This window comes from Hippopotamus amphibius, chromosome 8 (assembly GCF_030028045.1).
Source record: "Hippopotamus amphibius kiboko isolate mHipAmp2 chromosome 8, mHipAmp2.hap2, whole genome shotgun sequence".
Classification (NCBI taxonomy): Eukaryota; Metazoa; Chordata; class Mammalia; order Artiodactyla; family Hippopotamidae; genus Hippopotamus; species Hippopotamus amphibius.
In genome coordinates, this window is record NC_080193.1 from 27120216 (window position 1) to 27145413 (window position 25198).

The 25198-nt window shown below is 62.9% G+C and overlaps 1 protein-coding gene across 3 annotated transcripts; it reads left to right on the top strand.

Moving 5' to 3' along the window:
* The first annotated feature begins 1245 nt into the window (after positions 1-1245).
* On the top strand, positions 1246-23782 carry ULK1 (unc-51 like autophagy activating kinase 1). Of its 3 annotated transcripts, none has more exons than XM_057744256.1 (28): positions 1246-1562; positions 1906-1998; positions 2081-2122; positions 9828-9860; positions 10176-10212; positions 10897-11070; positions 11151-11224; positions 11503-11604; positions 12686-12744; positions 12826-12908; positions 13345-13395; positions 13758-13846; positions 14695-14848; positions 15563-15623; positions 15827-15919; positions 16435-16560; positions 17011-17159; positions 17283-17369; positions 17798-18066; positions 18684-18877; positions 19124-19233; positions 19320-19463; positions 19834-20027; positions 20128-20300; positions 20386-20504; positions 20865-21022; positions 21806-21941; positions 22036-23782. In XM_057744256.1, exons 1-28 carry the CDS (start codon positions 1452-1454, stop codon positions 22089-22091), a joined length of 3171 nt encoding a protein of 1056 aa, XP_057600239.1. In that variant the 5' UTR covers positions 1246-1451; the 3' UTR covers positions 22092-23782. The 3 variants fall into 3 exon arrangements, with proteins under 3 accessions (XP_057600239.1, XP_057600240.1, XP_057600241.1); XM_057744257.1 differs by having other exon boundaries at positions 15830-15919; XM_057744258.1 differs by lacking the exons at positions 1246-1562; positions 1906-1998; positions 2081-2122 and adding an exon at positions 6915-7008.
* Positions 23783-25198: the final 1416 nt, after the last annotated feature.

The following is a 25198-nucleotide window of genomic DNA, read 5'->3' on the forward strand; positions in this document are numbered from 1 at the left end:
GGGATGGCCTCTGGCCCCAGTCCGGGGTAGGGAGCCCGCATGTCCTGGAGCCTGGAGTGGGGCTCCTCCCTGAGCGGCCTGGGAGCCTGCCCCTCAGAACTGTGTTTCTGCAGGCTGATGCAACCATCCATGGCTATTACTGAAGGCTAGGGGCGGCAGGGAGAATTGTTTAGAATTCTGCATTTGCAAAAGCAATACTTGAAGGTGATAGGACCAATCCCCACCAGTACTCAAGGTGTAAAGTGAAAAGGACTGACTCTTAGGGAAGCAACCACGGTTAACAGTTTCTTCTGTGAGAATCAGGGTCTTTCTCTTGCTGGCTGTGTGACATTTTTACCTAACTTCTTTGGGCCTCAATTTTCTCATTTGTAAAATAGGGATATAATAGCAAGTACCTCATGGAATCATTGTGAGGAATAAATGAGTTAATTTATGGAAAGACTACTGCCTGGCACATGGTAAGCAATGGATTACCTGGACATGTTATACAATGTACTGTGTATGCATACACAGTATAGTACTAGGTACCGTATACATATATATACATACATAAAACTATATACACGTGTAGGTATATGTGTAAACTTTCGAAAATGACAAATAGTAGTGCAGTTCATTGCTCTGCATTTTGCTTTCACTGGATTATAAACTTTGCAGCACTTTTTATCTGAGCATCTCTGCTCTTACCTCTGCTGTGTATTATTCTATAGAAAGGATGCACCAGGATTTACCTAACCTTAGGACTTGTGGACTATTTCTTAGGTTTGGTGCAATTTGGGGGACAGTTTGTAACTATCGAGCGCAATTTTAAATGCATAACCTGCAACGCAGTCGTTCTCTTTCTAAGAATTTATTCTATCCCATCTCCGGCCCTGAGGTACATAAGCCACGTCCCAGGTATTAATGGCGGCTGTGGCAAATGCGCACCCCCCGGATGCGCAGACAAGGGACGGAGTGCTAGGCTGCAGCAGGAGACCAGGTTGGATGGCAACCCTTGGCCCATGCCCGGGCTTGCAGCTCCCCTCCTGTCATTCCCAAGGAGGCGGGCCTGCTACTGACCCCGCCCCAACCATCTGGTCCCGCCCCCAACAGGCCCCGCCCAGCGACACCACCCACTAAGCGCGGCCGCCCGCCATGCCCCGCCCCTCCCTGGCCAGGTCCGCCCTAGGCCCCGCCCCACCCCAGCCAGGCCCGCCCCCAGGCTCCGCCCCGCCCGGCGTTCAGTGCGCTTGCGCTGGCGTCTCAGGCTCCGGGGCCCGGCGGCCGCGGCTCTTTTGTTTGCCCGCCGGAGCCCGAGCCGGATCCGGAGCTAGGGTCCGAGCCTAGTTCAAGAGCGGGTTGGAGTGCGATCGCGCCCGCAGTCCGGGCTGCCCAATGGGGCGTGCCCCCTGCCCACCGCCCCCGGCCCGTGCCGTCGCCTGAATCCCGGCCTGTCTGGCCCGGCCCGCGCCATGGAGCCCGGCCGCGGCGGCCTGGAGACCGTGGGCAAGTTCGAGTTCTCGCGCAAGGACCTGATTGGGCACGGCGCCTTCGCCGTGGTCTTCAAGGGGCGCCACCGCGAGGTGAGGGGCCGGCGGGCCCGGACAGAGCCCCGGCGAGATTGGCCCCCCGCCCCGGCGTCCCTCTCCCCACCCCCCGTTTCAGGGACCCCCCCCCTCATCCCCACCGCCGGGCATCCCCCATCCCCACCTCCACACCCCAGAGACTCCGTCACCCCGCCGGGGACCCCACATGTACACAGCTGGGCGCCTCCCCATCTCCACCCCACAGCCCTGGGACCCCATATCCCCCTCACATACACTCCTGCCCCCGTCATCTCCAGGGACCTGGCAGGTACTTACCGGGCTTGGGCAAGGCCTTCAAGGGGTTCCCGGCCCCTGAGGGACACCCGCGCTTGGTTTTCAGAAACACGACCTGGAGGTCGCCGTCAAGTGCATTAATAAGAAGAACCTCGCCAAGTCCCAGACTCTCCTGGGGAAGGAAATCAAGATCCTGAAGGTGGGCTGGCATGGAAAGCAGGAGGGGAGAGGGTGGTGGGTGAGTCCCCCTCACTCATGGGAAACTTGGGTTTCTGTCCTAGGAATTGAAACATGAAAACATCGTGGCTTTGTATGACTTCCAGGTAAGGCTTGGGGCTGCAGTCTTGGTGGGGAGGGGTGTGTGCTCCCCCCGAGGCTGGCCCCAGCACAGCCTCAGGCCTTGGGGACTTGAGTCTCAGGCCAGCCAAGTGCTGGAGACCCTGGAGTGGTCAGGAGTGGACTGTTGGAGGCCAGCATCTTGTGTTGGGGGAAGGAGCTGGGCACCTCCATGTGTGGATGGGTGTTGGAGGACTGATGGGACCTTGGAGACCCCACCTTCAGCCCGGTTCTTGGGCCCGGGCTTCCTCTGGGCATGTTGGGAGAGCTCCCACCTTCCCCAGCCGCCTCACTGCCACGGGCACCAGCGCTGCTCCCCTGAGAGAGGTCTGGCTACAGCAGCGTGGCTCTCTGGGGGTATCTGGCCCAGTGGCCCCAATGGTGAGTCCTGTTCCCAGCGCAAGCCCAGGGCGGTCCTGCCGGCCTGGACCACCTGTCTGGGCCAGCGGTTTGTTTGTTGACATTACTCCAGCGGCCTGGCATTGGCCAGTGTCTCCCTGCGTCAGACTGGGGGAGGGGAGGGGCTGAGGGAGATTCCTTCTTGCTGGCAGTTGGGGCAGCCACCCGGGCAGGAGGCAGGAGGGAGGCGGGCGCCCGGCTGATGAGGCCATCTCAGGCCTAGCTGGCCCAGAAGACCGTGGCCGGCTTCCCCCAGTGACCCTGGGCCCCCAGGCCTGGCGGTGGGGCCCAGCCTCCGCCCAGGTCTGGGACCCTGGAGACCCAATTTGGGGACCAGGAACCTGAGGCAGCAGATCGGAGGGCCAAAGTGCTGACTAATGGTTTTGAAACCTGTTTACTGAGGCCACGGGACCAGCCCCTGGCTGAGGGGAAGTTCCCGGCCTGGCTGTCTGTGTTTTGGTGGCCTCCTCCCTCCTCCCCTGTCCTCTCCCTCCCCCTTCAGAGCTGGGCAGTGGCCTTGGGGGCTCTGGCATGACATGAGGTGACTTGGGGAGGGCCCAGGTCCAATGTGACAGCGACAGCGAGTGCCTGAAAGCTGTGTTCTGGGGCCAAGAGGGCGGCCCCCTTTCCCCTTCTTCTTTTCCTCCTCTCCCACCCTTCCCTGCCCCCCCACCCCCACCTCTGCTCTCCCTCCTTCCCATCCTGGCTGGGCCACACACCTGGTTGTGGGCAGTGCCACTTCCTCCAGGGCTGGCAGGGCTGTGGCTTCCCCTGTGTGGAGGAAGTGCTTTAGAGGCCAGCCAGCCTCTCCCTTCCAGGCCCCCTACCTGGGGCTCTGCTCTCAGCCCTCAGGGCATGGGGTGGCTCCCTGAGTCCTTAGACACCTGTCTGAGACACACATGGGACCCAGGAAATCATGGTTTTTAAAAGCAGTTAATGATTTGGTTTAAAAAAAAGAATGAAGAAACAGTACAAAAGGAATGTGGAAAAAGGTGACTCTACCATCCCTGTCCCAATGAGCCCGATCTCCCCTAGAGGGTCTTTCTGGGGGCAGGGACACGTCCTCACGTACCTCTTTCCTGCCACACCATGCACTGTTTACTGGGGCATTTTTCGCTTAAGTGTGTGTCTTGGAGAAGGTCTGTGTCACTGCACGTTAACTGTCTCAATGCATATGTGAGAAATGACACCCCTCTTCTCCCCCATTCCTTCTGCACGCTTCAGAGCCCAGACTCTGAAGCTAGGTGACCTAGTTCCAATCCTGGCTCTGCCACTTAAACTAGCTGTGTGTCCTTGGACAGGTGTCTTAATCTCTCTGTGCCTCCATCTCTTTCTCTGTAAAACAGAGAGCCTGGAGTTGTTTGGTTGAAACTGGTCCTAGTAAGCACTGTGTGTGTTGGTGTTGTCACGACTGTGGCTGTGAGTGTTATTTGCAGCTGTGTGGTGTTCCATGGCCCTATATGCCACAGTTGACCTCACCAGTCCCCCACTGATGGGACGTGGGGTTATTCTGGGATTCTGACACGTCAGCAGTGTGGTGGTGACTCTCCTTGATTCACCTTTGCCATGAGTGTGTGTCTGCAGGGCGGATTCCTAGAAGTAAGAGGATGCGTATTTTAGTTTGGAACTGTTGCCAGATTGTGGTCCATAGAAGATGAACCGTGGACACAGCAGCGCTCCCCGCGGGAGGGCCTGTCTCCCCACATCCTTGCCAGGAGGCCTGTTATCAGACTTTCATCTTGGCCCATCTGAGAGGTGGAAAGTGACACCTCTTATGGTTTTGCTTTTCACTCTTGAGTAAGGCTCAGCATCTCTCCCTGTGCACGTGAGCACTAGGAACGCCTCCTGCCCAGGAATGTGTTCCTGTGGGTCTTATGATTGCTGGAGCTGGACAGCACTGTGGTTGACCGCCCGGGCCCTGTACCATACTGCCTTTCTGAGCCCGACTCACCCATTTATTTACCTGTGTGACCTTGGGCAGGTTACTCAGCCTCCTGGTACCTTAGTGTTACCCAGAAAATGGGAGATTATAACTGTACATCTATGTTGTAGGGTGGTTGTGATGACAGCTTGAGTCCATGTATGTTAAGTGTTTAGGTCTGTACTTGCTAGTTAATAAGTGCTATACAAATATTATTGATTTGTAGGAACTCTTTATATATTAAGGAAAGCTCTTCCATGATAGGTTGCAAATATTCCCCCTCAGGTTGCTTCTTGTCTGTTGAGGTGGTTTTGTTTTGCGGCCATACGAAATAGTGACTGTTATCAGGCTGATGTGTGTGTGTAGGAGGTGGGCCCCTGCGGCGGGGCTCTGTTCTGACGCCGGCAGACACGGGGAGGCAGCTGGAGCCCCTGGCTTTTCCTTGAGGGGCAGAGGGGTGGGCTCTTAGTGTTACCCTAGCCTGTTGTGTGGTGTCTGGACGTGCTCTTTCTGGGGAGAGTGGTCATCACAAGAGTTGGGACCAGCCCTGCCCAGTGTGCCCTGGGAGGCGGGCCTTCCTGAGGCCAGCACGCCGTCTGGCTGGTTCCCACAGCTGGGTGACTCACTCCCCCCGGCCCGGCCAACAGAGCCAGCCCCTTGTGACTTTGGGCTGGTGGACACCTCAGTCAAGCGGGTGGTCTGCCTCACTGTGGGTCTTTGAGGACAGTGCCAACCCTTGGCCTGCGCTTTCCAGAGCCCTGGCTCTTGGTGATGGGCACTGTGACCCAGGCGGGCTTGGTGAGTCCTGGGGGGAACGTGTCGATCCTGTGGTTTCCATTCTGGAAGTGTCCCCTATTCTTCCCGAGTCAGGGGCAGGCCTGGTGTGTGGGAAGAAGGGGGCTGGAGAGGGCCGCTGGCTCCCCCCCACCCCCTGCTCCCCAGGAACCACATCAGACAATGGAAGCTGAAGGAGGCTCCCTGAGGAAGGAGGGTGGGCCTTCCTCCTGCGGGTGGGGCCGGGCATCCCTTCCTGTCTGGGCGCTGTCCAGGAGAGCCCAGCCTGGGGGCAGGGCGCAGCCTGCTCCCGTGGGCGGCTGTGCTCTGGCCCCAGCTGTGGCTTTTGCCACCTTCTGGAGCCAAGACGGCCCATTCCCGCGGAGATAACTAGGTCACTGCCCGCCTGCCCACCTGCCCACCAGGCCCAGCCCAGGATCACCAGACAGAGTGGGCTCGGCCAAGCCCGGGAGCCGGGATCCTATTAAGCAAAGCACCTTAGCACCCTGTGGCGGGGCAGCCTCCTACGTGCCTGGGCGCCCGTGTCAGGCTGCTCAGGACACCTGGCCCCGACACCCGGGCCAGCCCTGTCCCCAGGGCCTGTGGGCGTGCCGCTGAGAGACAGAGAGTGCTCTGCTTCAGCCCACCTTCCGGGCTTCGCCTGTCCACTCCGTCACCCCTTCCCTGGGGGCCACACGCACAGTGGAGTGGTGAGGACCTGCCCCTTCCTCACCAGCTGTGTGATGGGCAGAATCGCAGGACCTCTCTGTGCCCGTTTCCTCCTTAAATAGGCTAGGATGTCGGTGGGACCTGCCCAGTCCTCAGGTTGCTATGGGGGTGACCAGAGTGATGGGGGCGGGGGGCCTGGGGGACCGGTGCCTTGGCCGGGTTGGTGTTTTTGCATTGATAACGTAACGGACTCCCGAGGACGAGAATGCGGCTGGTAGCTCTCATCTGCCTCCTCCAGGAGGTGAACCTTCTCTGGCTTGGCGGTCATAGCAGGACCAGGAAGCTGTCCTGGTCCTTTCAAGTGTCTAGACTGAGTCTAGACTGACCCCTAAGGAGGTGGCCTGCTGTCTGGACCCCACGTGGTCCCCACCCCCTGGGGGAGCTTGTGGAAACCAAATGTAGCTCATGAGGAGGCAGGCCAAGGCGGAACCCCTCTGGGTTCTGGGTGGGCAACAGGCCGGCAGGGGTGGACCCACTGTGCCACCGTGGCTGCCCTGACCTCTTCCTCCCCCCAGAGGCCCAGAGAGCCGGCTTCGTCAGGGAGCATTGGGGGCACCCAACCTGGCCTCCCTGGAAAATGCCCCACTGCAGGTGCTGCAGGCCCCATGGTTGGGGCTGTCTGGGGTGTTGGCTTGGGGGGTGGTGGCGGGGGACACGCTCAAGCCGGTGTCCGCTCCTCAGCCCTGAGCGTGTTTCCTGACCTCACTGGGGAGAGGCCGAGGCTCGTGCCAGCCGGGGGCTTAGCACCTAATAAGCCGATGCCGCAGGCGGGGAGCCAGGCCCCGGCCAGGAGGGGCCTTCTGAAGCCACGGCAGAGGGGACCCCGAGGCTGGGTCTCTGCAGACCCACATCCCACGTGGGGAGGTGACGTGAGGTGGGCTCAGCTCCCCCTGGCCCAGCCCTGCCGTGCTCTCCCCACCAGGCCCTGACCCTCTGCTCTGTGCCCAGTAGGGCCTGTGGAAGCCGGGCCTGACCCCAGGTCCAGTGCGGGGGACACCCTCGATCTCTGCTGGGTGACCCACGGGGTGGAGGAACAAAGATCAGAGAGAGGTGAGAAGCCTGGGTGCCCACAGCCCCGCATGGCCCCAGAGCCTCTGGTGTCTGCTCACCAAAGGCTCATGGAGGCCTGGGGGGTGCCGGGAAGGCTTCAGGGAGGTCTCGGGGGAGGGGGAGGGCTAGGATCCCCGAGCCAAAGGGCAGCGGGCCCTGTGGGATGGAGAGGGAGGGCGTCTGGCCTGTCTTTTGGAAGCGGCCCTGGCTGGAGTGGGTGTGGTGGGTGCGGGGGTCCTGTGCAGGGGTCCCATGGATTCCTGGGCACGAGGGACAGTGTGTTGTCACTGATGGCACAGGGACCTCCTGTCTGGGGGCGGTGGTCGTGGGCTCCAGGGTGTGCCTGGACTGGGGGGAGGCGGGCGGTGCGGTGGACTCACCTCCCAGCTGGCAGGCCCCTCATCCCTTCACAGCCGTGGTGGTGTCTCCGTTTCTGCCAGCCCTGGGTGACTCCCAGGGGACCCTCGATGGGCCTGGATACCGCCTCTGTCTCCTGTCCTTGTCACTAGGTCCCTGCCCATGCTGGCTCGGTGGGTGATTGGGGGCTGTCCTGGGGAGCAGAGGGCCTGTGGGGAGGGTAGGCAGGCGCTGGAGGCGCCTGGGCCCGTGCCCCACCCTGTCCTCTGGCTGTGTGGCCCGGCCTCGCCCCAGCCGCTGGGCCACTCCAGACAAGGGTGCTCCCTGGTGAGTGAATTTGGGAGTCTGCTTAGCCCATCCCCAGAGGCGGCCGTGGTCAGGGCGACGGCAGGTGAGGGAGCGCGGGTGGCCTGGGTGTCACGGGGAAGAGTGTCTCCATCTCCTGAGTTATTTCTGGGTCCCTATCTTTGGCACCTCCCTGCGCCCTCTCCTGGGTCCTGCCCTCTGCTGGGTCCTCCACCCAAGAGCCTCCGACTCTGCCCCTGGCTCCCAGAGCCTCCACGTGCCTCCCCCGTCGTGCTCTCCCTCTCCTTGTCCCGCTCTGTCTCCCCTCGTGCCCTGTCCCCCAGGCCTGGGCCTGCCCCGCTGGCCCCTTGTGACCGGGGACTGCCTGCCTGCGTTATCTCTCCCTGCAGCTGGCCTGGGAGGGCGGGGCCTGCAGCCGGGCTGAGGCAGCTCCCACGCTCGCTGCAGGGAGCGGGGAGGGGGGCTGCTTTTGTGGACGGAGCCCACCACCCTCCCAGAGGACACTTTGGAAGGCTTTTGCATCCCTGCCAGGACAGTGACGGGCCTCGGGCTGCAGGGTGGGGGCGTGCGGGAACAGGCCTGTTCCAGGGCCCAGCTAGCCCCGGGAGGTTTCCATGTTGGTCTCACCCCTGCTTCCTAAGATGTCCCCGTCCTGGACCCACAGCCCCACTGTTGGTGTAGCTCTGGAGCTGTGGGGGGCTTCTCTTGTTTCGGGGGGCTGACATTTGCACATGGGGTGTCATCCAGTGGCTTTGTGTCTCTACTGGTGTGGGTCTGAGCCCAGGCCAACCTCTTGGGGGCAGGACGGCTGAGCAGGGGTCCTCTGTCCTGCCAGGTGGGGGGTGGGGGCATCCCTGGGACCCAAATGGGGGCGGGAGGCGGTGGCCTGCTGTTGGGGGTCACGTCTGTCTGGGCCTCAGGTGCCCTCCCTCCCCTGAAGGCCACTGAGAAATGTCCCTCCTACAGCCACCTCCCTCCCCCTACCCAGGCCTCCCTCGGGGCTCCCCCCAGTGCCTTGAGAGCCTCAGGGCCAGCTCGCACACGTGCCCCCTTGCACCTTGGGGCTTAGAAGTTGGAGCTGCCTGTGAGCGGCGTGCAGGTGGGGAGTGGGGACTTGGTGTATTCTGCTGCGCTGGGGGGGCAGGAAGCGGGCTCCTCCTGGTTCCCAAGGCCCAGCAATGTACTGGTGCTGAACGGGTTTGGGGACCTTACTCCTGACTGGCAGAGCCCCGCCCCCCCTCAGTTAGGGAAGACCCCACCTGGGGAAGAGTGGAGGGGACTGTCTGCGGGGGAGCAGGGAGGTTAGGACCCCACCTGCCTGATGACTTGGTGTCCCCAGCCTCAGTTTACTCATCCGTGACCTGGGGATCTCAGTGGCACTTCCCATACGGACCTGGAGGTGGGGTTGTGTCTGTGCACTGGCCTGAGCGACGGGCTCCTCAGTCTTGCTGGCGTAGACCGAGCTGAGGATGCTGGTGGCACCCCGAGGCCATGGGTGGCCCGGGGCTGCGCCAGAAGCGGGCCTAGTGCTGCTGGCCAGCAGTGGGCTGGCAGCACCGACCTAGAATTCTGTTGGCATCTTTGATTCCGGAGTCAAGAGCAGTTTCCGTGGCCTGAGAGTTAAGGCCCTCACGTCCTAGTTGTGTCCCTTCTTGGGGGCATGCGTCCTCCACCAGGTGGGTCTCCTTGGCCAGGACCTGCCACTCATAGAACAGCAAGCTGAGCCCTGTCAAAACCTCAGGGCCAGGGCTGACCCTGACCTTGACGGAGATTAGATTGCTGAGGGCTCTCCCTGGGAGGTGGGATCCCCCGGCACATCTCCTGGGACCTCAGCCCCTTCCCCAGACTTGACAAACATAATGATCTGATTGGCTTTTTCTCCTGTCACTCAAGCCCACCTGGCTCTCAGACATCCTCATCTCCTGGCTGCAAACCGACTGGCCAAGCCCTGGCCTGACAGGCCCTGGGGCTGCCAGGCCGGCCGGTGTCCACGCTTACCATGCTCCCCTGCCTGAGCCCAAGCAGTGTGTTGAGGGCCGCTGCAGGTGCCGGGTGCCCAGGTCGCACTGGGGCCAAGCATGGCTTCCCAGGCGGCTGCCGGGCTGGGCGGCAGGGCGTGCCCCCTCCACCTCTCACTGCCTCTCTGTGTTCTGCAGGAAATGGCCAGTTCCGTCTACCTGGTCATGGAGGTGAGTCCTGGAGGCCAGCTGTGAGGACAGGGAGGCTGCGCCCTTCTGGGTCTTGGGCCCCTTGTCACCTCACATCCGTGGGCCCCTTGCCGCTTCACCAGCAGCCCTGGCGGCCACAGCAGGTGCTGGGGGGGAGATGAGCGTCCCCGCTGACCTCCTCAAGCCTGGATTGCAGGGGACACCTGCCCCAGGCTGGGGACGGGGCACCAAGTGCCCGGGGATCAGGTGTCCAGGGGTAGGGTGGTGGGGAGACCTGGGCAGGGATGGAAGGTCTGCCCTGGCCGCTGACCACGGTGTGTGGCTGGTCTCTTGCAGTACTGTAACGGCGGGGATCTGGCCGACTACCTGCACAGTGAGTGGACACTGTGGCTCGCTGGGCTGCCTGCCCAGGCCCACCCTGACCCAGTCTGCGAAGTGGCCTGGCACGAATGAGCTTTCCTGAGCCTGATGGCGATGGCGGCTCCTCCCGGCCCCCGGTGCCTGCTGGGAAAGATGGAAGGGGGGGTGGAGCCCCACTGGGGACACATGCTGTGTCAGAACCGTGAGGGATGGCCTCGCAGGGCAGACTCGGTTTGGAAGAGTCCCTCTTGAGCGGGGCCCCGTGCGGTCTGCTGGGATGTGGTGCCCTGCAGGGTCCCTGAGGCTGCCGGTTGGCTGCTCTGCAGGAGACAGGCCTGCTCTGAGCACTCTGGGCCCTAGAAAGGCCTGACTCTCAACAGGGGGCAGGCCTCCCCACAGGGCCCTGGCACAGATCGGGGACCACCCTGGCATCTGGTGGTTCAGCCCCTCACACGTTGAGGCCGGGCCTGGGGCTCGTCGCACAGCCGCTGGCCGTGGGGCTTGCCCTAAGCAGGGGGTAAAGGAAGCTGCTAAGAAGGGGTCCTGACCCGGGAAAGGGGCGGGTGTGCACGGAGCTCGCAGGTGGGGAAGGGACACCAGAACAGCTGAGTCTGCAGGGGAGCAGCACGGGGGGCAGGAGGCCCCGGCTCTGGGTGCCCAGATGAGCTGTGCCTCACTGAGCCCCGTGTCCCCACAGCCATGCGAACGCTGAGCGAGGACACCATCCGGCTGTTCCTGCAGCAGATCGCGGGCGCCATGCGGCTCCTGCACAGCAAGGGCATCATCCACCGGGACCTGAAGCCCCAGAACATCCTGCTGTCCAACCCTGGCGGGCGCCGCGCCAACCCCAACAACATCCGGGTCAAGATTGGTGAGGCGGGGCCGGCCAGGGGAGGCTGGGGGAGGCCCGGGGGCCACGCCGCCTGCTCACACATCTCTCCTCGCCTGCAGCCGATTTCGGCTTTGCCCGGTACCTGCAGAGCAACATGATGGCGGCCACGCTCTGCGGCTCCCCCATGTACATGGTAGGTGGGCCACCCCCAGCCCCCACTGCCCCGTCCTGTTGAGAGGGGCGTCTGCAGTGGGGTTCCCTCCCGTGTGCAGAGCTGAGCCCCGTCCTGTGGCCTCACTTTGGGTGGCAGCCGTTGTGGCCGTGCCTCATCCCACCACGTCTTTGGTGTTTGGCGGACACGTGGCTGGCGTCTGTTCTGATGGGCTGGCACCTGACCGGAGCCAGAGTCTGGCCAGTCCGCACCCAGTGTCCACTCTCGCCACAGCACTGACCACACTCTCCACCCCGCAGGCCCCGGAGGTCATCATGTCCCAGCACTACGACGGGAAGGCGGACCTGTGGAGCATTGGCACCATCGTGTACCAGTGCCTGACGGGGAAGGCGCCCTTCCAGGTGAGGGGCCCGGGGCAGAGGGGGGCCCACGCGGGTGTGGGTGCGCTCAGCAGTGCCGCCCAGCAGAGTCGTCGGTCGTCAGGGTCCCGCAGCCTCCCCTCTCTAGAGTTAGTGGCCGCCCGGCTCCCCACCGTGCAGTCACTTCAGGGCCCTGTCCTGCTCAGGGCCAAGGCCAGAGTCTCCAGTGGCTCTGGGGTGCACCTGTGTGTATCCACATGTATGTCTGAACCAAGTTTTGTGGCCTCACTCCCACCCGTTCCAGTGCTGATGTGACCCACTGAATTGGTACCAGGACCCCAAGCTCTGGGGTGCCCCCTGCATTTGGAAGGCAGTGGCCTGCTCTGCCCTGGACCCCAAAGGGCCCAAGTTTCTGAGCCCACCCTGCAGGCCCGCACATCCTGTAGTGGCCGCGTGGACTCGCCCGGCAGCTCTCCAGTGCCGCCAGCTGGCCCCAGCGCCCGCTCTGCCTGCCCGGTGACCTAGGCCACGGCAGCGCCTGCTCCCCCCGCCTCTCCCTGCCTGCCGTTTCCCCGCGTGAGCAAGTGAGCGGGCGCAGAGCTGTCCCCCGCTGGCGTGTTGGCCTTGGGAAGGCAGGGGGCTGTCGTGCCCTTGGCTGTGACCCCCTGCCTTGAACAGTGCCTGGCACATGGCAGTGCTTAGCGAGTGATAAATGTACACACGTGTGCCAGCCAGCTGTTCCCCGCAGAGGGCGGCCCCACTTCGGGGGGAGCTTATTCTGAGGCCCTTTTCTGGAGTGGGGTGCGTGGGCTATTTTTTAATTTCAAGAAGCAAATGACCAGTCACACTAGATACCCAGGATGCAGCCACACCAGTTGGGAGGGGGGCCCAGCAACCTTGCTCCGGGCTCACCTGGTCCCCCTCGTGTAGTCCCCATGGTTCCACAGCCTCGATGGGGGGAGGGGGGAGCCCCTTCCTTGGAAGCACGTGAGGGCGCTTAGTGTTTGGACGGCCAGGCCGGCAGTGCTGGACCAGGGACCTGTCGGGAGATTGAGGCTCTGAGCAGGCGGTGGTTGAGAGCAGCGGGGATGCTCACACCCCATCCCCCGCCCCCCTCTTCCAGGCCAGCAGCCCCCAGGACCTCCGCCTCTTCTACGAGAAGAACAAGACACTGGTCCCCCCGTGAGTGCCCCTCCCCCTGGCTGCAGACCCCCCCCCCGCCCCCGCCAGGCTGCCCTGTTAACATTGTGCGTGTGCCCCCAGCATCCCCCGGGAGACCTCGGCCCCCCTGAGACAGCTGCTCCTGGCTCTGCTTCAGCGCAACCACAAAGACCGCATGGACTTCGGTGAGCACCGGCTGGCTGGTCCCCCACCCCTCCCGACGGCGGGGCAGGGGTCCTTCTGGCTTGCACCCCTGCACCCCACGTCCTGCACACCCAGCTCCCAGGGGCCTCTGTGGCTGCAGTGAGTGGGTTTCCCAGGGCCCGCAGCTCCTTTCCCAGCAGCGCAGACGGTAAAATCCCCAGTTTTGTAATGGGCCCCGCTGCTGGGAAAACTGTCGGCAGGGTGGGTGGAGCTGGGCCTGGGCTGTCCTGGGGGTGCCAGATGTGCTCAAGAGCCGCCAGCTGGGGCTCTGTCTCCCTCTGCGCCTGGCGTGAGGCAGCGGGGGCGGGGGCCAGAGCCAGCTGGAGCTCAGGCCCCAGGGGACAGTGAGGCTGGCCTGGACCCTGGGAGCCCTGGCGTTGGACCTTCCTGAGCCCCGGCCCATCCTTCCTCCTGCAGATGAGTTTTTCCATCACCCCTTCCTTGATGCCAGTGCCACTGTGAAGAAGTGTGAGTTCCCTGAGTGTCCCGGCACTCCTGTCCCTGCCTTCTCCCCGTGGGCTGTCAGCCCCACCCTGGGAGATTGAGGGGCACCAGCTCCTCAGCCCTTCTCCAGCCTGTAGTCTCCCAGGGGCCCCCAGGCCACGGGGTGGGCTCGGGCTTAGCTAACTCCCAGGTGCGGCGGGATTGGAGAGGTGGAGGCGGGGGCCCGGCACAGGTCTCCTCCCGGTCCCTGGGTTCTTTCGCGGAGGGGGGGGCGTCCCAAGCCAGCAGCTGTCCTCAGCGTTGGGTTGATGCGGCCGGGGTGGGAGTGTGCAGGGCCGGAGGGGAGCATCTGGTGCTGACCGGTGCTGACCCATGCCCTCCGCCAGCCCCGCCCGTGCCCGTGCCCTCATACCCGAGCTCGGGGTCCGGCAGCAGCTCCAGCAGCAGCTCCACCTCACACCTGGCCTCCCCTCCGGTGAGTTGCATGGAGTCCGGGCTGCAGGCTCTTCTCGCCCTCACTCTGGGGCTTACAGACGCCTGTAGGAACCCTGTCTGGGCTTCTGCCCTGCCCCAGCGTCTGCCTTTATTTGTGCTCTGTTGTTGGGTCAGATCACACCAGACTCACCAGACACATTCTGCTTGTGAATGTGGAGCAGTTAGAAGGGGGTGAAGACCCGTTTCAGGGTCCCTGTGTCCTGTCATCTGTTCGAGACTGTGTCAGCTCCAAGCCTGCGTGTGCCTGTGTGGACGTGGGCAGGGGCCCAGGCAGGATGGCACGCAAGGGGCCCTGTGTCCTGGGACCCGCCCCCCCACCCCGTAGCCTGTGTTCCCAGCACAGGGGTGGCGTGAGGTTGGCTGAGGTTGTGCACAGGGTTGGGGGCACTGGGGCTTGAACCTCCGTCTGTTTGTCCATCCTGCCAGGCAGGGGCTAGGGCCAGGCTGGTGATGGAGAGCATAGCTCTCTCACGCCTGAAAGTGGACCTTCCAGATGCCCTGTCTGCTGAGCGCAGTGCAGGGCCAGCCAGCAGGCAGCCTTTCCCTCTGCACACAACCTCAGCCCTCCAGGCTTGTTCAGGCCTTCATGGGACAGAGGGAGAAGTGGGGGAGGGGGTGTGTGTGCCCAAAATGGGGTCTCCCTGGAGCTTGTGGGAGCCAAGCACTGGGTGGCGGGCGGCTCCGTGAGATGACTATCCCTGTGGGGAAATCACGGGAGGAGGAGTGGCCCCGGGGGAGAGAACAAGCGGAGCCCCTGACTCGTCCCCACGGCGCCCCTTCACCCAGGCCCTGGGGCCGGGTCTCAGCGGCCTCTCCTCTGACCCCTAGTCCCTGGGGGAGATGCAGCAGCAGCTCCAGAAGACCCTGACCTCCCCAGCCGAGGCCGCCGGCTTCCTGCAGGGCTCCCGGGACTCAGGCGGCAGCAGCAAGGACTCATCCTGTGACACTGATGACTTCGTCATGGTCCCGGCCCAGTTTCCAGGTCAGGGGGCCACCTGGCAGCGGTGGGCAGGGCGATCACTGTGGATGTGCCAGACAGAGCCCCTTAGAAAGGGTTTCTGGAAGCTTCCACCCCAGCTCAGCTTGGCCAGTAGAGTCAAAGCTAAGTCCTGCTGTGGGCTCTGCACAGGCCCCACACTCCTTGATACCCTCTAGCGCCCGGAGCATCCAGAGCGCCTGCTCCGAGGGAGGGAGCTGCTGCCCACTGTGTGTTTGCTGAGCTGCAGCCCCTGGGGCAGGCCCAGCACCCCCCCACCCCCAAGTCCTGTCCTGGGGTCCTCGGTTCCTCTCATGACCCCAGATGCCGGCACTTCTCTCGCTCATCCTGGCTGCCCTGAGACTCCTGGGACAGGACTGGGTGGGAGAGGGCCCTGGTGTCCGGTGGGCCACCCTGAGCCTGTCGGCTTGGCTCTGCAGGGGAGGAGAGGCCCTGTACCCAGCCACGGGCAGTGCAGGGAGGGCAGTGGGCATGTGGGGACCCAAAGGCCCTGCAGGAGGGATCAGGCCCAGTTTTGGAGGTGGGGACACCTGGCTTGGGGTTGGCTGACGGCTGGTGGGCCGGGAGGGAACCAGGGTCTCCTTTAAGAGCCGTGAGGTCCAGGCAGGCAAAGGGAGTTGGCAGTGCAAGTGACAGAAGCAGGGACAGGAGAGCACTGGGCCCAGCATGGGCCCTGCCTCACCCGTCTGCCATCCACAGGTGACCTGGTGGCTGAGGCGGCTGGTGCCAAGCCCCCAGCAGACAGCCTGATGTGCAGCGGGTAAGCCCCCGCCCTGAGCCCTCCTGGTTTTGCGGGGAGGGGCCTGCCTGCTCTCAGTTGGTCTCCTGACCCACCTGGGTCAGACAGTTTGGAAAGGGCCAAGTCTGCTGTGCCCAGTGCAGGGCAGAGTCCCAAGGTGGGGCCAGAGGCTGTGCGCTCACTTGGCCCGAATGTGGGGCCCTGCCCGACCGCTCTGTCCCCAGCAGGAGCTCGCTGGTGGCCTCTGCCGGCCTGGAGAGCCGCGGCCGGACCCCATCTCCTTCCCCGCCCTGCAGCAGCTCCCTCAGCCCCTCAGGGTAAGCAGCGCCTGGGGCCAGAGTCAGGGCTTCCCTCAGCCCCAAGTGGGGTCATGCAGGAAGCAGTTGTGTCCAGAGGCCCTGCCTTCATTCAGGCCTGGCAGGGTGCCAGGCCCCCCGGGGGTGGTCCAGCGGAAGGAAGGAATTGTGGTGGAAGGGATACAGGGTGGGGTAAGGGTCCAGGGGTGGCTACGGGAACAACCAGAGACCAGTGTCATCACCCACCCCCACCCCCACCCCCGAGCTCACAGGGCCAAGGAGGCAGGGACTCCCAGAGCCATCAGGAGCTGGCCCAGCCTCCCTCTCTGTCCCCGCTCCTACTGGCTGGTCCCAGCCAGAAGCCACCTGGGTGCAAAGAGTGGGTGGGGTGGGGTGGGGTGCCAACAGACAGTCCCTGGTACCCACATAGCTGTGCCGGCCGTGTGCAGCGTGGCCTCTGCTCCTGGGATGTTTGCACCTGGGGTTCGGCCCAGTGCCCCATCTGCACTGACCTCAACCTCTCTCTCCCCACACAGCCGGGCCGGCACATTCTCCAGCAGCAGGTGTGGGGCCTCTGTCCCCATCCCAGTCCCCACTCAGGTGCAGAACTACCAGCGCATTGAGCAGAACCTTCAGTCACCCACCCAGTACCAGACAGCACGGTGAGTGCAGGGGGCCCCCCAGTGGCCGGGCCCGTCCTCGAGGACCGTATGAGAACCCCATGCAGCCCACTTGGATGTGCAGGGCCATCTCACACGCACAGTTGTGCAGGCCGTGCACTGCGTAACTGTGAGCACTGCCACTTGCTTTGTGGACACACTAGCACCTTAGCTGTATCGTGACTGCTTTCTGGTAGATGTAAGCGAAGTATCTTGTGTTTGCAAAATGGATGTTGATTTTTGTAAGTTTCAACAGAGGAAGAGGAGAGGGCGCCTTTTTTGTAACTCACCGACGCTCCTGTGGGTTGGTGGTGGCCCTGACAGGGACTGGGGGCTCCCACCTGGTTGTGGCTCCTGCTGAGGCCCATTATTTGAATGGAGTGGACAGACGTCTCGTGGGTCTGGCCGGACATGGCCAGGGGCCTCACACCTCGTGCCGTCTTGTGTCCCCAGGTCCTCTGCCATCCGCAGGTCAGGCAGCACCAGCCCGCTGGGCTTTGCACGCGCCAGCCCGTCACCCCCGTCTCATGCCGAGCACGGAGCCGCCCTGGCCAGGAAGCTCTCCCTGGGTGGGGGCCGGCCCTACACGCCGTCTCCCCAGGGTGAGCCCGCGCACCGCTGGCGGACCCAGCCTCTAAGCTGGGACTGGGCGTCTCCACGCGGGGGCAGGAGAGGGACTCGTTCTCTGTCCCACATTGACCTTGGCAATCCCTCTTGCCCCCAAGTCGGAACCATCCCCGAGCGGCCAGGCTGGAGCGGGGCGCCTTCCCCCCAAGCAGCCGAGATGCGGGGTGGCAGGTCCCCTCGTCCAGGTAGGTGCCGCTCCAGCCCAGTGGGTGTGAGGGTGGAGCTGGGCGGACCTCCCTGGGCTGGCCTGTCGCTGCTTGGGATGGTGGCTGTTTTCCTGTCTCACAACCTTCGTTTCTTATAAGTTAAAGGAAGGCAGGAAATTCTGTGAGATTATTGTAACAAGCTCAAGGCTTCAGGTTATGGAGGCCAACTGTGGGGTTCGAATCCTGCCCCATCTCAGCCCCCACCCCTGCCATGCTGTGTGACCTTGGGTAGGTGTCTCTGCTCCTCTGTGCCTGTTTTGTCAGGTGCACAGTGGAGCGTAGGTTCAGTGTGGCACAGGGAATCCTGAGCAGACTTGGGGTCTCCATACACTATCCTGGTTGGTGGTGTGGGCGGGGCCGGGCAGTCCTTGGACAGCTGTGACTGTGCCCGTTCTGTCCCACCCCAGGCTCCTCCGTGCCTGAGCACTCTCCCCACACCACCGGGCTGGGCTGCCGCCTGCACAGCGCCCCCAACCTGTCCGACCTGCATGTCATCCGTCCCAAGCTGCCCAAGCCCCCCACGGACCCGCTGGGGGTGGCGTTTGGCCACCCGCAGGCTAGCCCCCCCCAGCCCTCCCACGGGCTGCAGTCCTGCCGGCCCCTGCGCAGCTCACCCAAGTTGCCTGACTTCCTGCAGCGGAACCCCCTGCCCCCTATTCTGGGCTCCCCAACCAAGGTAACAGGGCCCCAGACCTCCAGGGTGATGGGTGGAGAGGGGCTCGCTACATGGTCGGGCTGCTGGGCTTTCTGCCTGGTGGGATTCCCACAGACGTGAGGGGCCCCAGAAGCCAGAGGTGGGGCCGGTGTGCTCCAACACAGCTGCAGCTGCACCTGCCCTCTGTGCCGGCTCCATTCATCTCTCCGTTCACATGTGGGGTGGCCACATCCCCATGATGAAGACTGGCCCTTGACAGGGAGTGTCCCGACACTGGTCCAGTGTCCAGAGCCCCAGAGAGCCCAGGCTGCTACCATGGGCAAATTATTTAGTTCACCCCTTGCCTCAGTTTTCCTGTCTGTGAAATGGGGCCAGAACCTGCAGCTACCTGGTGGTGTCTCTGTGAGGGCACAGGTGCACTCAGGTGTCCTGTGTTGTACACATGCATCTGCGTGTATCCCTTTCCTCCAGCACAGGGTAGAGTTGGCCTTCACACCTTTGCTGTGAAGACCTGGGTCATGGAGTTTGGGGCTTTTGCGGTGTGGGGTCCTACAGACTCAGGCTAGCAGTGCTGACCCCATTGGGGTGTTAATGTCACCGTGGTGGGTCATCCTCAGCACTTCACCTGCCCCTCCTAGACTGTGCCCGCTTTCGACTTCACCAAGACCCCCAGCTCCCAGAACTTGCTGACCTTCCTGGCACGGCAGGGCGTGGTCATGACGCCGCCTCGGAACCGGACGCTGCCTGATCTCTCTGAGGCAGGGCCCTTCCAGGGACAGCAGCTGGGCCCCGGCCTGCGGCCCACTGAGGACACCAAGGGCCCCTTTGGCAGGTGAGTGGCTGGGGAACCCCCCAGCGGCACTGCCTGAGAAGGGAGAGACCCGGCCCCACCTGCCGTCTGCCTGCACCTCCCTCCCTCTTGTGACCCCTTCTGAGCCTCAGTTTGTGCATCTGTTCAGTGGGTGACAGTAACTGCCTGGGGTGGGTGGGAGGACCAAGTGGCCAGCACGGTAGGGGTCCAGGCCTCTGGACCACCAGGGTGACTCACGGCATCACTTCACCACCCTTTGCTGTGCAGGTCCCTCAGCACCGGCCGCCTCACGGATCTGCTCCTCAAGGCCGCATTCGGGACACAGGCCCCCGACTCGGGCAGCACGGACAGCCTGCAGGAAAAGCCCATGGAGATCGGTGCGCACGAGGGGGTGGCGGGGAGCGCTCTGGGAAGTGGGGGGCCGCGGGGGGAGGACCCTGAGCCCCTCTTCTCGCTCTCCCAGCGCCCTCTGCTGGCTTCGGAGGGAACCTGCACCCAGGAGCCCGCGCTGGGGGCGCCAGCAGCCCTTCCCCCGTGGTGTTCACGGTGGGCTCGCCCCCCAGCGGGACCACGCCCCCCCAGGGCCCCCGTGCCACCATGTTCTCAGGTGAGGACTGTCACGGTGGCCTCGTGGCTGCAGTGCGTCAGCGGCCCGCGCCGCCCCTCAGGAAGCGGGAGGGGCCGTTGCTGTCGTCACCAGTCCAGCAGGGGTGACACCCTGGGCCTGGGGCGCATCCCAGGCTTAGGGCCGCCTCAGGGGCACAGGTCACGCAGACGGGCCCCTGAGCCTCTGGACTCAAGCATGCCCCCTACAGCGGGCGGGGGCCCGGGAAGGGTGAGGCCACTGCAGCGGGGTCTGCTCCCCAGAGGGAGAGGAGTGGGGGGTCGGGTCGGGGGAAGGCTTTGGATTGGTGGGGCGGAGGATGGGGGGCGGGGCGGCCGTGTGGGGCCTCTGGTCACCGCCCCTCGCCCCACAGTGGGCTCCTCCAGCTCCCTCAGCTCGGCCGGCTCCTCCTCCGCCCGCCACCTGGCGCCCGGGGCCTACAGCGAGGCCGCCCTCGAGGTCCCCGCCCCCGGCCACTGCTGCAGCTTTGCCGACCCCGTTGCTGCCAACCTGGAGGGGGCCGTGACCTTCGAGGCCCCCGATCTCCCCGAAGAGACCCTCATGGAGGTGAGGGCCGGGGCGGGGGCAGGCGCGAGGCCCGGCGCGGGCTCCAGGCGGGGCGGGGCCCGGGGCGTGGAGTCGGCCCTCAGGCGCCCCGTCTCCACAGCAAGAGCACACGGAGATCCTGCACAGCCTGCGCTTCACGCTCGTCTTCGTCCAGCACGTCCTGGAGATCGCGGCCCTGAAGGGCAGTGCCAGCGAGCTGGCCGGGGGGCCCGAGTACCAGCTGCAGGAGAGCCTGGTGGCCGACCAGATCAGCCTGTTGAGCCGCGAGTGGGGGTGGGTGCGCCCGGCGGGGCCCGGCGGGGAGGCGGCCTGGGGTGCGGGCCCCCCAGCCCCCTGACGTGTCCTTGTCACCCTCCAGCTTCGCGGAGCAGCTGGTGCTGTACCTGAAGGTGGCCGAGCTCCTCTCCTCGGGCCTGCAGACCGCCATCGACCAGATCCGGGCCGGCAAGCTCTGCCTGTCATCCACCGTGAAGCAGGGTGAGTGCGGACTCCGCTGGTGCCCTCAGCAGGGTTCAGGGCAGGAGACCACACACTCGTGGCGGAGGGTCAGGGAGGGAGGGATAACCACTGAGAGAAAGACTGAGGAAGAGGGGGTGAGGGAGGCTTTTCTGAGGAGGTGACCTGGTGCAGGTCCAACCCGGGTAGGGGAGCAGCCAGGGGGATAGTGGGAGGGGCAGGTGCAAAGGCCCTGAGGCAGGGCTCCCCATGTGTGTTTAGGGTGGGGGGTTCAGGAAGGCATGGCAGAGCACCTAGGAGGTGGGGTCGGACAGCTGTCCTGCCGGCTGCACGGGTCCTCCTCCTGGGGGCCGCCCTGAGCTGCCGGGCACCCCCCCACAGTGGTGCGGAAACTGAATGAGCTGTACAAGACGAGCGTGGTGTCCTGCCAAGGCCTGAGCCTGCGGCTACAGCGCTTCTTCCTGGACAAGCAGCGGCTCCTGGACCGCATCCAGAGCGTCACTGCCGAGAAGCTCATCTTCAGCCACGCAGTGCAGACGGTACGACTGGGTCCCCGTGTGGGGAGGGGCAGGGAGAGCAGGCCAAGGAGGGTTGGGGTGGTTGATGGCCACAGCTCCACCGGCTTTCATTGGGGGTCGCTCCTGGGGCGGGAATGAAATGACGCTGTCCCCTCGGCCAGAAGGTGACACCCAGGCCCCTCCAGCCCCAGCGGGGAGCTGGGACCTCGCTTAGCTTCGCTGTGTGGCTCCACGGCCCAGGCACGCCCCTGGCCACACCCCTCCCTGAAACGCGGGGTCCTTATCTGGAAAACGGGACCTGGTTTTCAAGCCTCTTAGGCGAGTTGGTTCCTCCTTCTCTAGAAGAAACCAGTGCAGACAGTCCAGCTCGGAACCACAGCTTGAAGGCAGTAGGGGCAGCAGGGACCCCGCTCAGTGCTGTGTCTACCGCTTTGGGGTCTTTGTGCCCAAAAAAGAGCTGCTTCTGAGGCAGCACCAGTTTTCGAGAAAATTCGCTCATGTAGTAAAACCATAGTCTGAACAAATGTTCAGGAAAAGTCTGCCCCCTCGTCCCTGAGCTCCCCCTCCCTCAGGGGTGACCATCACTAATAATGACCAGGTGGCACTGCCGGCCTGGGGGTGGAGCTAGCCGGTCACATGACCTGTAACCCCCTGGCTATCTGAGGCTTGTGAGCATCTGTTTAGACCCCACGTGACACAGGCGGCGCCCACACCACACTACACCTTCACTCATGCGGGCGGTCAGCCCTGAGCCCCCCCTCCCTGTTGAGGGGCAGCGGGCCCAGCCTCTGCCTTGCCCGGCAGGTGCAGTCGGCTGCCCTGGACGAGATGTTCCACCGCCGGGAGGACTGTGTGCAGCGCTACCACAAGGCCCTGCTGCTCATGGAGGGGCTGCAGCAGATCCTGACGGACCAGGCGGATGTGGAGAACATCGCCAAGTGTCAGTGCCCACTGGGCCCCTGGGGGGAGCGGGAGGGGGCAGTTGGGTACCTGCTCACCATGGTGCCCTCCCCCCCTCCCCCTCCTCGCTGCAGGCAAGCTGTGCATCGAGAGGAGACTCTCGGCCCTGCTCACCGGCATCTGTGCCTGACCTCCTGGAGGCCCGGCCCGCGGTGCCCAAGGAGCTGGACCTTCTCTGCTGATCCGTGGGGCGGGCAGCAGCGTGCTGGCCGGGCTCGAAGGGACAAGCCCATGGCCTTGACACCGCTCGCCGGTGCTGGGGAAAGGACCGTGGCTCCTCACCCAGCGTCTGGAGCCAAGCTTCATGCCGTGTCTATGTCTCCTGGGCTCTGCGGCCTTGGACTTCAGGGCGCTGGAGGGCCCCGCACAGAACCTCAACACCGGCCAGTCCCCTGGCCTGGCTGACACGGGCAGGACTCCCAGCCCAGCTGGCGATCAGAACTTCTCTCCCGGCTGCCTTGATGGCAGGTGGGGACGCATGGGCATCCCCTGACCCCACCCAGACCCCAGGGCCGTCACGCTGTGGACGAACAGAGGCCCCGAGACCATGATGCCCACTCATGCCAAAGCTGCCAGGCCTGCCCAGCGGATCCACCCAGGAAAAGGTGTGTCCTCCTGGCTCCCTCCTCTCCCTTCCCGAGACCACCACCCAGCTTTGTGAATCACCTAGCACTTTATGCAGGCGGACTGGACCCGGGGCTGCTGCTTGGTCCCGGCTGTTGCACTACGAGGCGCGTGTACATACCCGTATTCACATGTGCGTGTATAAGCAGCCCCGCCAGCGTGTGTGCTGTGCCTGCCGCCCGGGTCGCTCTCGGGGAGACACAGCCGTCTTATTTAAATGTTCTTTTAGGGACGGACAGTACGAAGCAGCGAGCTTCCGAAACCCAGCACAGATGTTGCCGTCTTCACACTTAACTCCTAAAACGTGTCTTATTTTCTGCAGCTCTTTTCCTTTTTTCTTTTTTTTTTTTTAAAGAAGAAAACTCATACGAGTTGATGTTTTGTTTTGCAAGGATAGGGGGAAGACGGTGGCAGCCTTGGCAGCCGTGCTGAGGCCCGGGGGCTGGTGGCGCTGGGCGCACGTGGCCTGTGTGTGGCTGTCCGCCCTCCCACTTGTAGGGTGGCCCTACCCCTGCCCTTGCTCCCTGCCTGAAGACGGTGGGCAGGTGAGGACCGTTTTTCTGCGAAAATCTCCCCGTCCAGCTTTCACAGTAGGTTTTGATGTCAAGCCCCCTGCCCCCACCCCCCTCCCCAGGTCCTGGCCACCATGAGGGGTCGGCGGGGAAGCCACCTTCCAGGCTCAGGGGGGCCCTTTACTGGTCTGCCCAGCTCTGCCTAGCTCCTCTCAAATGTGTCCCCAAGGATGCAGAAGGAGCCGCCCCAGTCCAGCACCCCCGGCTTTGAGGTTTCACCACAGGCCCAGGCAGAGACCCCCATGTGTTTCTCTCGTGCGATACTTGAAATCTTCCCTCTGTGCTTGGACCTAGAAGAAGAAAAGCAGCCCTGGGACTTGTTTCTGTCTCATCACCGGTGACTTGAGTTTCTCCTTCTGCACAGAATGTGTTCGTATTTATTGCTTTATGGTGGGCTGGGATCAGGGCCGCTGGGAGGTCGGCACCACGGGAGGGGCCTCTTGCGCTCCGCCCCACTGCCTGCCTCCCGGGGCGCGGGGTGCGCGCTGCCAGCCCATCCTGTTCTCCATCATACGGCTCTCCATCCTTGGTCTACTTTAAAAGACGTTTTGTGTGACCTGCCCCCCCCGCCCCGTGTTAAATTGTGTAATATCAATTTAAGGAAATAAACCTCTGGAATTGTTGAGCTGCTGTTACCGATGGTTTGTCACAGACTGTCGTTCTCCTGTCACCTCCTTTCTCGTACAGCCCCCCACCCCACCCCCACCCCGTGTCCTGCAGCAGCACCTGGACTGGAGTTGGGAGGTCAGGCTCAGGGCAAAGCTGGGGTGCTCAGTCTGCTGGGGGTTCACCGGGCACCAGACCTTGACATCGGCCACGCCATTTCCATCCCCACCCGCAGTGCAGGAGGGTCCCCCGCTGCACATCCGGGTGGGTGTGAGAGGCTGTGGTTTTGATCTGCACGCCCCTGATGGTTAGTGACCTCAATGTCTTTTCATGTATTTGTTGGCAATGTCTAGATCTTTTTGAGAGAAATATCTATTCAAGTCCTTCGCCCAGTTTTGAATCACGTGGTTTCTCTTTTTGTTGTTGAGTGGTAAGATTTGCATTTTTTACACTAGGTATTGTTTTAATAGGTTAAAAATATCTCATTGTTACCAAAAAAGCTAACTGCAGTGTGAAACTAAAGTTCGCAGAGGGGTAGCGTTAGAGGAAGTGAAAGGTGGGGCCTCGAAAGGCCAGGCCGCAGCACGGCTGCTCCAGCCTGGCTTCCTGGAGTGCTCCCATCTCTGCAGACAGGGAGGGCCGTGCCGACGGAGATGCAGACAGAGATGCAGCCCCTTCCCCTCTGTGGGCTCTTGGAATGTTTGTAACACAAATGCCAAAAGAGGATTAAGGCAACCATGGCATTTTGTTGTTAAATTAATAGACTGCATTTCTTACAGCAGTTTTAGGTTTACAGAAAACTTGTGCAGAAAGTACAGAGAGTTCCCAAACACTCCCTCTCTCCCCACCGCCCCCTTCACTTCCCCCGTTAACACCTGGCATCGGTGGGATTCATGTTACAACTGATGAACCTACACTGACACATCACCATCACCCAGAGTCCATGTTGACGCTGTGATTCACTCTCGGTGCACGTGCTGTGGGTTTGGACACACGTACAATGACATGTACCATTTCGGTATCATACAGAGTAGTTTCACGGCCCCGAAAATCCTGTGTTCATTCCCCTGACTTTGACCTCTGTCCATTTACTGTCTCCATAATTTTGCCTCTTCCAGAATGTTGGAATCACATGGTGTGTAGACTTTTCCAATTGGCTTCTCCCATGTCCTTCCCTGGCTTAAGGGCTCATTTCTTTTCAGTTCTGAACAATACTCCCATGTCTGGATGTGCTGAGTTTATTTATGCGTTCACCTACTGAAGGATGTCCTCTTGCTTCCCAGACTTGGTATTTATAGGTAAAGCTGCTATAAACATGCCTGTGCAGGAGCCTGACAGTGAGGAGGGCCCAGGAGGGCTGGCTGGGCTGGGGGTGCAGCGAGCACATGGGAGGGACTGGCTCCCCCTTCTTCTTGCAGACCTTGCATTGCCCTGC